Source organism: Misgurnus anguillicaudatus, chromosome 23, assembly GCF_027580225.2.
Source record: "Misgurnus anguillicaudatus chromosome 23, ASM2758022v2, whole genome shotgun sequence".
Classification (NCBI taxonomy): Eukaryota; Metazoa; Chordata; class Actinopteri; order Cypriniformes; family Cobitidae; genus Misgurnus; species Misgurnus anguillicaudatus.
In genome coordinates this window covers 17001001-17012706 of record NC_073359.2, presented here as the reverse complement: position 1 = coordinate 17012706, position 11706 = coordinate 17001001, and the positions used below count along the sequence as shown (strand labels likewise).

The following is an 11706-nucleotide window of genomic DNA, read 5'->3' as shown; positions in this document are numbered from 1 at the left end:
GCTTAAGCAGAACGTATCAGGTTGGTAATGTAAGGATCGTAAAACGACAAACAAGCATTACTTTACACTGCTAAAAACGCGTGTTTGAATCATGGTTTGAATCATCAGTAGCAAAATCTTGTAATATGAAAACATAGGCAGCGGGTGGAATTATAATAATGTCCGTCATGTCCACTTCAACTCTCTGCATAAGTTAACTGTTGCCTACAATTCTTGCGTTCATTGTAGTCCAAGAAAAGAGATTTCGGTTGGAGACGATAACTGTGTACACACTCTTACACACCAAATGTAAAATCATGAATCGTATAATAGTGGCTCTTTAAGTAAAAAAAATGGTGCCCGGATCTTGATTGCAACACACGTTCACAAAAACGGCCTCTACCTCAATCAACCCGTGGATGCTTGTTAAACGTGACCTCTATTCTCAAAGTGGAATGAAATCAATTGAGCGCTCTTGCGCGGTCGCATCTTGAGCTTCTGGTCCAGATGGAGGCATTGTTCTCACAGAGTGCAGGGCCAAGCAAGGTGCCAGCCTGATGCATTCAGCCGCAGACTCCCCTCTGCTCTGACACGCACACAGCCAAATGAATATCCTCAATAGTGGCCAGGCACAATAGCTCAGTGGTCCGTGCTTTGATCCATTGTGGCAAAGGGCCATTCATAACACGAGGTTCAGAAGAATACTGTAAACCAAGGCATTACACACTTGACGCATAAAGGATTAATGTTCTCAACATGGCATGTGCTGATTTCAAAGACTATTATAGGTTTATTGTTTTACAGTACCATTGGGGGTTTGGCGTCTTTTTTGTGTAACTGCTCAAGGTTACACGTTACAGAATCACTCTTGAATGTCAGTGTTGGTTGTTAATATTGATTCTGACACTTGAATCGTTTGATGAATGGATTTAATCATTTTGAATGTGCACAATGACAATGGTTTTGTAAAGGAAACAGTTTTTGCTCTTGTAAATGAGTTTGGTTCTTTTAAGGTTTTTTTTTTGGTCTTACCCAGACTGCAAATATCACTGTGTGAAAGAGAGATTACAGCTAAAGATGGTGAATTACTTGAAATGTCACACCTGCTAAAGGGATAGTTCATCCAAAAATTAAAATTCTGTAATCATTTATTCACTCTTATGTTGTTACAAACCTGTATACATTTCTACGAAGAAAATTTATTTATGAAGATAGATATTTTAAGGAATGTTTGTAACCCAACCGTTTATAAGCGCCATTTACTTACATAGTATTATTTATCCCTACTATGGAAGTGAATGGGGCTCATAATTGGATTGGTTACAAACATTCCTCAAAATATTTTCCTTCGTGTTCATCAGAACAAAGAAATTTATAAAGGTTTGTACAACATGACAGTAAGAAAATGATGACAGAAATTTCATTTTTTGTATATATTTTTTTAACAAAATGTGTTGTTTTCACAATGAACACAAGCCAGTATGATCAAGCCGCATTATATTATATAGATTGATCACGTAAAGCAATATAGAGTTAAATGTTTGTGCACAGCTGCGGTTAGTGTTTCTTGGCATTCATCATGATATTGTTGCAGCCAAAGTCATTTATTATGGGATACTTAACTACCAAGTGCTCAGATTGGATTAATAGATGAATTATCGTGCACAGAAAATTGCATCCACATTTGGTTTGTAGTGTTGTCTATTACAAAGTGATGCTACAGCTCCCTCTAGTGGTTACATACAAATGAGCATCACAGTCAAAAGCAATCTGAACAGTTACAGCCTTGCCTACCATATCTTTTAACAAATTAGCATATAAACACATGCTTTAGATGTCAGTTATCTAAAAATACTATTGATCAAAAGAAGCAGAACTTCAACATTCACACATTTGGCAGACGCTTACACTCACCTAAAGGATTATTAGGAACACCATACTTATACTGTGTTTGACCCCCATTCGCCTTCAGAACTGCGTTAATTCTACATGGCATTGATTCAACAAGGTGCTGAAAGCATTATTTAGAAATGTTGGCCCATATTGAAAGGATAGCATCTTGCAGTTGATGGAGATTTGTGGGATGCACATCCAGGACACGAAGCTCCCGTTCCACCACATCCCAAAGATGCTCTATTGGGTTGAGATCTGGTGACTGTGGGGGCCATTTTAGTACAGCGAATTCATTTTCGTGTTTAAGAAACCAATTTGAAATTATTTGAGCTTTGTGACATGGTGCATTATCCTGCTAGAAGTAGCCATCAGAGGTGGTCATAAAGAGTTGGACATGGTTAGAAACAATGCTCAGGTAGGCCGTGGCATTTAAACGATGCCCAATTGGCACTAAGGGGCCTAAAGTGTGCCAAGAAAACATCCACCACACCATTACACCATTGCATTAATGAGAAATTGAACAGGTGTTCCTAATAATCCTTTAGGTGAGTGTATATCCAAACGACTTAGTGCATTCATGTTATATATTTTATCAGTATGTGTCTTCCTTGGGAATCAAACCCACAACCTTTGTGTTGCTAACAGGTAAAGATACTCTATTTCCCTTCACGTATGAATCCATAGAAAATAAACCGTAAACATCCACAGTCTGAACAGTTCATCGTTTTTAAAAACACACTATTTGTTATGTATAACTTTTATAATAGTTAATCATTTGAAATGGTGTTTTGGTCTGTTATAGTAATAAACCATGAGGAAATATGTTAAAGGTCAGTCATACATCCATGGATAATAATGCATATAATACTGTTAAGGCATCTTCTTTCATATACAGTTTTTATCATTTGGATTATTCTGAAAAGATTGCACACCTAAGCTTTTCGAGTGATTATATTTTTTAGTGGCTCTATTTTTGTGCTTGGAGAGCACATGCTCAGTTTCATAAATATTAATGTAGAAGTAAATTCAGTTCAGTCAGCAATTGTTCAGTCAAGCTTTGTCCCTTGAAAAATGAATTTCAAGTGATGGCCTTCGTATAAAAGCAAATCCAGGTTTTGTAATCCTCGGAGGGTCGGACACGAAATCTAGTAGATGCTTAAAATATTAAAATACAGGAACCGTCACAAAGCATTTTGGGTAATAACACAAAATCCTGTAGTGTGCTTCCCATATTAAGGTATTTTAGAACTTTCCCAGAGAAGGAAGTGCGCTTGCTTTGATTAGCACAGCAGACAGGAGGTCACCTGGAGCTGCCGGCACCGTGTCCCCATGCTGGTGGCTCGAGTTTGCCGGAGTGGACACTTTACTTCTCATTATGGTAGATCTGGCTGCCCCACTAGGTGCCCCGGCCATACTAGATTTGCTGTTTTCTGCAGTGTTGATGACTATTCCTGGGAGTGCCGCCCCCGCTGTGGGCATCGAGTCCAGAGGCGTGGGATAGCAACAACAGCACAGCACGCGGACAAACGCGGCCCGCATCTCCCGGCTGGAGAGCGTGTATATGAGGGGGTTCAGGGCGGAGTTAAGAACGGCCAGGCCGATGAACCAGTCCGCCTGATACAGCACTGGGCACTGCTTTGGACCGCAGCCCACATCCAACAGCAGCAATAGAAAAAGCGGAGACCAGCAAAGCACGAAAACCCCAAGTACAATCACCACCGTGCGTAGTAGGGCGAACGAGCGATCCGAAGGCCGGGAACTCACTCTTCGCCCGCTAGACGTCACCAGCAGGTAGATGCGCACGTACAGCACCACAATGGCTGCCAGCAGGGCCGTAAAGACGCTTATGCAAAAGGCTAAGTAGCTTTTGTCGTAGAGTGGCAGAACGGTAGAGCAGTTGTGCATTCGCCCCAAACAGTTCCAGCCCAGGCTGGGCAGGGCGCTCAGCAATATTGAAACGACCCAACAGGCAACCAACAAAGCTAGTAACCTTCCCCTTCCTGCGGCCTCGCACGGCCTTAAGCGAACCATCGTCATATGACGCTCGATCCCAATGGCGAGCAAGCTGAACGTCGAAGCACTGAGTGCCACAAACATGCTTCCCTCCCTCAGCAGCCACTGATACTCAGTAAGGAAAAAAGTGTTGCCACCAGAGGTGAACATGTTGATCACGTACAGCACTCCAGCCAACAAGTCCGACAACGCCAGGTTGCCAATGAGAAAGTACATGCGGCTGTGGAAACGCTTGTTGCGCCACAGTGCCAGTAACACGGTTACGTTCTCCAGCACTATTAGCACACAGATGAAAATTAGCAAGGCTTTTTTGCATATTCCCGTGCCTCTTGGTCTGCCCCACTTACCAGAGTGGTTGTAATAGTTAACTATAATCTCATTCATTCCTGGCTCAAACTCACTATCCATTTTTTCCCGTGCTGCACTTCACCTTTCCAACAGCAGGTGGGGCCTATGAGCGTCTTCTGATGAGAGAGGTGCAAAGAGGATGCGTCGCTTCACGCATTATGGTTTTCTTTGAAGACCTAATGACACAAAGAAAGACAAACAGAAAGAAAATGTGTTAGCAAAAAGATCATAAAGCGGAAATCTGGTTTAGGTTGGTTAGGTTATGTTCAAATCAGTCTTTTTTTACTTCCAAATAAACCAAAGCCACTACTAATGCATAAATAGATTTATATTAAAATAAAAATAAAAAGATTACAAATCTAAAACGTATTTAAATGGTCAATTTTTTATCAATCAAAAATTTATACATTTGGATTTGCTATGTGAAATACCCAAATATGGTAACTATAGTGTTTTGGTTTATTTGAACTAAAATCCTACATTATGCACATATTTAACATTATCTTACTATAGTAATCCTACTTTAATCATGACTTTTGTACTAGAACTATAACAGTAGACAAATAGTAATCAATGCACCTTGGTTTCAACATAGTTGCTACATTTACTTTAATAAAAACATGTTTCATTTTCTCAAAGGTACCGTTTGCTAAATATTTACGTATTTCAACCTTATTTGCAAATGATCTATAGTTCACATCTGGCACGAGGACACAACAAAAACTGTATTTCACCCCCGAGCTGACATAACACTGAGAAATGTTATGACTTTCATTTGACTTATCATGGCATTAAGTTGATATATAGACTCTGTGTTATCGTTTGGTCCTTTTTATTAATCTATTAATCTAACACACCGACTGCAATACTGCCTGAAATAAAGCACGCTCATTTTACCACATTCTTATGTATGGTTACTAAAGTTTTGAAAATGCCAAAAAGAAACAAAAGGAAATGACAGGAAGACTAAAAACACACGATTTTTGTTTAGAAAAGTATTAGAAAGGTGTTTAGTCAATGTATGCTAGCCTACATCTCTACACCACTCTTAAAAGGGTTGCGTTAAAACTACACATTTTGTGTTTAGTTAAATCGTTAGACACATATCTGTAGTATTATTGGAACACATTTTGTGTCGTGTTAACACATCTTGTGTTGTCCCTTTTTTTTATTTGAACACAAACTCAACAAATAGCATAACAACACAAAACAATGTGTAAAAAAATGTCACATCCTTTCCGTGAATTCCATGTTACACGAAATAAGCTTTGCATAAATAATAAGCATCAAACTCATTTTTACATATTTATAACTTTTTCAATGTGTTGAAAACAAACTTACCGATTATTTATCCAGAGAGATGCACCTACATCGTTGGTCACTGGTTTATATTTCGCTCAGGTCAAAGTTGATAAAACTGCCAACATGCTGATGATAAATATCCTTAATTCTGCCTTTCTCACAAACCTTGAAACCTTGCCTTTTAATATTTCAACGTAAAGTTTAAACTTCAAGTGCTGTCAGTGTATTAATAGAAAAACAATTCACCTGTGTGTCGTCTGTCTAATGCTAACTCTAAACGCGCGTGCCCTCATCTCTCCTCCTCACAGTCTGGGCGGGAACCGAACAGCGCTTTCTGTTTTTTTAAGCAACGGAGCACCGTTTATAACCGTCTGTTTTTGAATTCACCTGAATTTAAATTCCTGTATTTGAGTCTGTTTAGAGCTCGCGCGCAGTCATGTTTCAGACAAACACGTGTGCAAGCATCCTCTGATGTTTGTGGGTTTCTGTCCACTCACGGGTGTCATTATCGACATACTGTGTGTACTGCGGGAAATTATCGGGATAAGTCACGCAGCAGAATGACATATATCATGTATGTCATAATAATGGCATGTGACTTGGGACGGTATGTTATAGCCTAATACATGTTTGTGTAAGTGTGTTTGAGAGAGAGAGAGAGAGAGAGAGAGAGAGAGAGAATTTCAAAGCTCACACCACAGTTTAAGAAGCAGATGAAATGCAGATGTTACTGAGGGAAGACAGGCACCCATCAGCTGCTGCTAAATTCATTTCCTCAGTTGCACACACTCAGAAACAAACTACAGGCCAATCTGTACATTGCTTATTTCATATTACATTCTTATTTCATATGCATTTGTTTAAAATATAAATTGATATACTTTGAATGTTTCCACCTTAGTGTTTGTTATTATTGTTATTGTATGTTGTTTTAAAGGGGACATTTCACAATACTTTTTTAAGTGTTAAAATAACTATTTAATGTGTCCCCAAAGTATGTATGTGAAGTTCTAGCTCAAAATACCAAGAAAAAACAAATAGAAAATTTGTTATAGCATGATAAAATTACCTTTTAAATGCAAATGAGCTGATCTCTGGACTAAATGGCAGTGCCAATATTGAACAGTGCACATTAAGAGGCGGTATTATTATTAGATGATCCCCTTCTGATATCACAAGGGTAGCCAAATTTCAATGACCTATTCACATTTTTAGGTTGATAAAAGCACTGGGGACCCAATTATAGCACTTAAACATGGAAAAGGTCTTATTGTCATGATGTGTCCCCTTTAAGGTAACTGAATGCTATTAAAAAGTGTTCATCTGAGGGTTGCCAAAAAATAGCCCATTGACCTTAGGTCAAGTGCCAAAACTCAAACTATGCCACACAAATACATATTTTACATTCACTTTAATGCATTACACACAATTTCTTTTTAAAAATCAATTATTAAAGCATTAAAGGTGACATATCATGAAATCTGCCTTTTTCCATGTTTAAGTGCTATAATTGGGTCCCCAGTGCTTCTATCAACCTAGAAAATGTGAAAAAGAGCAACCCAGTAACTTATTTTTGGTAAAGCATTTTCTGTAAGCATGTGAAAAAATAGGTTATCTAAATTTGGCTCCGCGATAATACCGCCCCTTAACTTGCACTATACAATCACGACACTGCCATTTAGTGCAGAGATCAGCTCATTTGCATTTAAAAGTTCACACCCAAAAAACGGCACATTTTTGCTCACACCTACAAAAAAGGCCATTTTAACATGCTATAATAAATGATCTATATGATATTTTGAGCTAAAACTTCACATACGTACTCTGGATAAACCAAAGATTTATTTTATATCCTAAAAAAGTCTTGTAAAATGTCACCTTTAATATGAACAGCAGATTGTTCCACCTTAAACCTAACAATAGTGTTTGCTGTAACTCTTTTCTGATAATATGGAGACGGTATGATAATTGTGTTGAAGAATTTGCGGATAAAGGTAAAACATAAAACAATCATCCCAATTTGACACTTAAAATCTAGTAAATATACACACACTGACAAATACTCCAAAAACTTTTAATAACGTTTTAACCATTATCAGGATAAATGAAGACCTAGAACTTGAAATATTGCCTAATGATGTAAATGGGTCATTCTACAAAAAAGGTGGAAATGCTTGTTCCTTGATTTTGGAGACCCCTTAATCATTTAATTTGACCCAATAATCCCATAATGATATATATTTAATAAATATAGACTGCCCTTAACATGATGAGAGTGTTTATTTATGTATTTTTCTTTTTTTCCCTTTTTAAACTTTTTTTTAAATGTCTGGTCCTGAAAATTGCCCTGTCCCTTTGATCATACATGGAAGTTGAACTGTGTACTTATTATTTAAAACCATGTTTTTATAAAACAATTTAATTTACATTTACCTTTAACCCTGTATGAATTTACTACAACACTGAAATTTAAAAAAAATACACTATTAATATGAATAATATCAAATAAATATTTGTCCCCCAAATTTATGTCATTGGTGTTACCCTACCCAAAGCACCTTTATTTTGAAACAATGCATCAGCTCTTTGAAGTTTTTCTTGGGGCAAGAGGTCAGTGGAAGATACAACGTCATGAATTCTTTTTTTTCATGGATTCTTTATTAAAATGTATTAAAAATTAAACATAGATTAAGCTCCCCGTTTTTGGGATTCATAGATTTGACAAGTTAATTAATGCTATTATAGAAGTTTTGGGTGTTTTGAAAGAAGTTCATTTAAGCAGATTTCCATCACCTGAATTCCACCTTTTCTGTAGAATGACCCAAATGTATCAATGTGCAAATAATTTTTTTATATGTTGATTCTTTTTTATATTATTTTAATTTAGGTTTTCACTTACTAAAAGTATTGGTACAATAAGAAATATTTTAATTATTCATTATCGTTGTGTATCATTGCATGTGTTTACAGTATATACTGTGTGTAGACTGTTTATACTGTGCCACAGTGCCATTAACACTGTTTTTGAACAATGATCATAAAGCCTCTTAATGGACCATCCAGAAAAACGCCCAAAAGTATGCAACAGGTTTTATTTATTGACTGAATGCTGACCTCATTTGATATTTTCCTTGAACGCAAGCCAAGGCCCACAACATTTGCGCGTACAACATTTCATATCCATTCTATGATCAAACATTGTTTTTCATCGTAAAATGGGAAATGCCATTTTTTTCCTCCTACTGGGCCAGCGGGTCATCACTCTCCCAGAGCCTCGCTTTACAGAAAACACACACACAAAAGCAAAAAACTTCTCTGAAATAACTTTCCATTCCATCCAATGATTAATAATGTAAAAACTTCAAAAGTTTCTTGTGTAACTTAAGCGTAGCCTCTTGCACACCCCTCTTCCAATGCTGTTCTCCCATGCTGCATGCAAACCAGACTTCACATTCTCACAGTATTCCCGAAGGATGTCCAATTTAGCACTCCAGCCTGGGGATGGTGCATTGGCAAAGGAATGTTTGGGAAGGGGGAGGTTGCGTGGACCACTATTACAAACCATTAAGAACATCACAGTTCTGATCTCCTTCACTCCATTCTGAAGTCCAATCAGATGGAAGATCTCAAATTGGGTGATGGTGAATGTAATTGCTACATTTGAATGGGAATTATCATGCCACTTAGTTCCTTTGCACACACTATTCCCATATTTCAACGAGTCCATTCAGCTGTGACTTGCCGTTTGATAGATTGAGGTCATTAATACCAATAAAAACATCCAGACGACATTGTTATGGTCTTTGTGATCATTACTTCCATGTTTTGTTTAACTTGGAGTTTGGGAAAAGGAGTTGGTGTAGGCGTCCGAATGGGCCTTGTAATTTCCCTTCAAAGTAATCAGGCAGTCATTTCATGGGCATGTTTTAATAGCAACATGTGCCAAATTTATTGTGCATGCTTATGGGCACTGCTGTGAGTCAAGACTTCCTGACACCGAACACAGCGGTGAGTTGGCTGGTTTGGAATGTGAAGTTCAGTGGGAACTGAAGGGGTATGTGTTTATGAATGTCGGAAAAAGTGAAATCTCCTGGGCCTTCACCTTTATCCCCCCGCCCATGCCTTCGTCCCTACTGCCCCATAGCCGCCACCCACCCCTTTGCGCTCAGACACCAAACATCTGGCTTTTGCTTATGCAGTAGCGTACCGCATTTTAATAGTTCCCATCAATAATGGCTTTCTTTTCCATCAGAAGCACATCCACATTAAAACATTACAGCCTGTTCTCACATTAACATTCTCATGATCCTTCATGGCTCCAAGCAAAGGTTCCTACAAGAACATCTAAGCTGTGTTGTTGTGTACCTTTCAAAATACCTCCAGGTTTTGTGATGATGTCTGAATGAGTATGATAAGTTATCTTATCTGCTGTAAAGTTCAGGACATTCTACAACCCTAAATAGCTGCGAACACTCCTGACGTTTGTTTTAGCATCTCCTAACGTTGAACTCATTATTTTGCAATGAACATTGACGTTTTAAATCATTATGAATGTGAAACAATAATGCTGGAAGTAAAGTCTAACTATCGTATGAAGCTGTGATGAATTAGTTTTAGCATGAAGAACTGTTGCTTCAACACAGTCTTGTGGCAATTCGTACAAATTTTTAAGAGGTGGCTAATTTGTATTAATTCATACAACCGCATTCATGTTTTTGTACGATTTGCCTTCACCCCTGTGATGTTGGGGTTATGGGGGTATTTTTTATTGTGGAGTTTGATTATTGTTTCTTTTCTAATAATCGTACATTTTCTATGCGTACAAAACTCTTTTTCAACTTAAATTTTTTACTTAAAGATTTTTAGGTGTTTTTGATTGTAGTAAATGAATCCAACTTTTACTTTTTACAGTGTATAGCTTATTTTTCTTTAAAGTACATTTCTAAAGTTAATTCTTGTTTACTGTTTTGTGCTTAAATACATTTTCTGTAAAGCTGCTTAGCAATGTAAATTTTAATGCTAATTTGGAAAAAAAATTGATGAATTATATAATCAGCATTTGCTTATAGTAATACTTTTAGACACCTGCTAAACTCCTGCCGTTGAAAATAACTTCTGGAAAAAATGTGGATTGCTGTTATATAAACAACCATCATCGTTCTCCTATTCAGGACAGCAAGAAGTCTGGGAATGTATTCCTAATCCAAACTAATGCTAGAAGGTTATGACATACAGTTGGGGAAATATATATTAAGCGTGTCAACATTTTTTTCAGTACATATATTTCCAATGAGGTTATTTACATGAAATTTTTACTAGACATCAGAATTAACTTAATAAATCCACAAATATAAAGAATTCACAACATTAAGGTTTATAAATAAAGTTATGTGCAATAAAGTTGAAAGACACAGGAAAAAAGTATTGAACACGTTAGGAAAAACCCAACAAAAAAGTGCTAAGAACGTTCCTTGAAAGTTTCCAACGTTCCCAAAAACGTGTCCAGTTTTTTAAACATTCTAAGAACCTTTCTGGGTTGTCTGAACGTTAGAGGTTCTACCGTTTTCTATATTTACTTTTTGCTTGTTAAAATGATAGAGAAACATTGCATTCTATTATTTTAAACTGTTATAAAACATTATTTCTGAATGTTCTATAAAAATATTGCTGGAGAAAACACAATTCACTTATTAGGTTTTGATGGTAATGTTTTGTTTCATTTAAACCATATTGGTGATCTGTGTTTGTTTTAGTTGGACACTTGCCCCTTGACATTTTGCTTGCTAGTTTTTCGCTAGTTCCATTAACCTTGTGTGTGTATAAAAAATTGGTCATAGTTATGTAAAGTTAGTGCAATTCTATGGTTGTTGGTAGATAATTGTAAAGATCATGATCTAATTGATTTACATATCAAAAGTTTCTTTCAAGTCAAAATGAGATCCAACACTCTCACAGCAGTTTGTCATTAAGGATTATTAGAAACTATGTACAAAAATGAACCGCTATATATTAGGGACGCACAAACATCAATATTTAGAGTATAAATCTCAACAATTGTGACAACTAAATGAAAACTTCATGCTGCAATGCATGCTGTGGGTATCAACAAATTACATATCTCACCCAGGACTCCCAGCATGCACTGCGGCATAGTTCGTTTTTAAGTTTCTA

General features: G+C 37.0%; 1 protein-coding gene across 1 annotated transcript; it reads right to left on the bottom strand.

Moving 5' to 3' along the window:
* Positions 1–1564: 1564 nt before the first annotated feature.
* On the bottom strand, positions 1565–6061 carry s1pr3a (sphingosine-1-phosphate receptor 3a). The gene is made up of 2 exons (XM_055216592.2): positions 5575–6061; positions 1565–4409 (listed from the first exon to the last, which is right to left on the bottom strand). Exon 2 carries the CDS (start codon positions 4291–4293, stop codon positions 3115–3117), a length of 1179 nt encoding a protein of 392 aa, XP_055072567.2. The 5' UTR covers positions 4294–4409; positions 5575–6061; the 3' UTR covers positions 1565–3114.
* Between the last annotated feature and the right edge of the window lie 5645 nt (positions 6062–11706).

Coding starts and splice junctions, on each gene's coding strand:
- s1pr3a (XM_055216592.2), bottom strand. CDS start 4,293: ATGGATAGTGAGTTTGAGCCAGGAATGAATGAGATTATAGTTAACTAT.